We start from the raw sequence: 458 nt of genomic DNA, 5'->3' as shown, positions 1-458 counted from the left end.
GCCCTGGGGCCTGGCCAGGGGAAAGAGTCTCAGCTCGGGCCACAGCCAAGTAAAGGGACGGCCAGCCAGAGGCACCAGGCCCCAGCCAGTAAGACACAGCGGGGGCAGAAGTGCTTCTGGTCTCAGCCATTGAGAAGGTAGCCTCAACCCGGGGCACCCGTGGCCAGTAGGAGGCGGTCTCCAGGCAGCACCCTCTGTCCTTGGCCAGTGGGACACAGGCTGATGGGAGCGCTCCGTAACGCAGCCTACAGGGAGAGAGCCGCCAGCGAAACACTCGTTAGGCCTCGACCAACGGGATGGGGCCTTCCTGCTGCCGCGCACTGCTCCAATCAAGGAGCGGCTGCAGGACCCGAGGCCAAGAGACGTGGCCTCCGCCAGGCGGCGCGGGGCCTCGGCTAATGGGACGCCGCCCGGCCCAGGCCGCGCGGAGGTGGGGAACGCGGCATTGCAAGCTGCGC

The 458-nt window shown here is 68.1% G+C and overlaps 1 protein-coding gene across 1 annotated transcript in view; it reads right to left on the bottom strand.

The window, feature by feature from the left end:
- Window positions 1-143: 143 nt before the first annotated feature.
- The window catches only part of SCARF2 (scavenger receptor class F member 2), a 15165-nt gene continuing 14850 nt past the window's right edge, over window positions 144-458 (bottom strand). The window contains exon 14 of the mRNA XM_021719446.1: window positions 144-245. Within this exon, the coding sequence (XP_021575121.1) occupies window positions 144-245 (102 nt within the window). The remainder of the gene's footprint in view (window positions 246-458) is intronic.

This window comes from Carlito syrichta, unplaced genomic scaffold (assembly GCF_000164805.1).
Source record: "Carlito syrichta isolate Samal-C Ts95f unplaced genomic scaffold, Tarsius_syrichta-2.0.1 Scaffold115573, whole genome shotgun sequence".
Lineage (NCBI taxonomy): Eukaryota > Metazoa > Chordata > Mammalia > Primates > Tarsiidae > Carlito > Carlito syrichta.
Note: the sequence above shows the minus strand (reverse complement) of the source record. Positions and strands in the feature narration are given on the sequence as shown.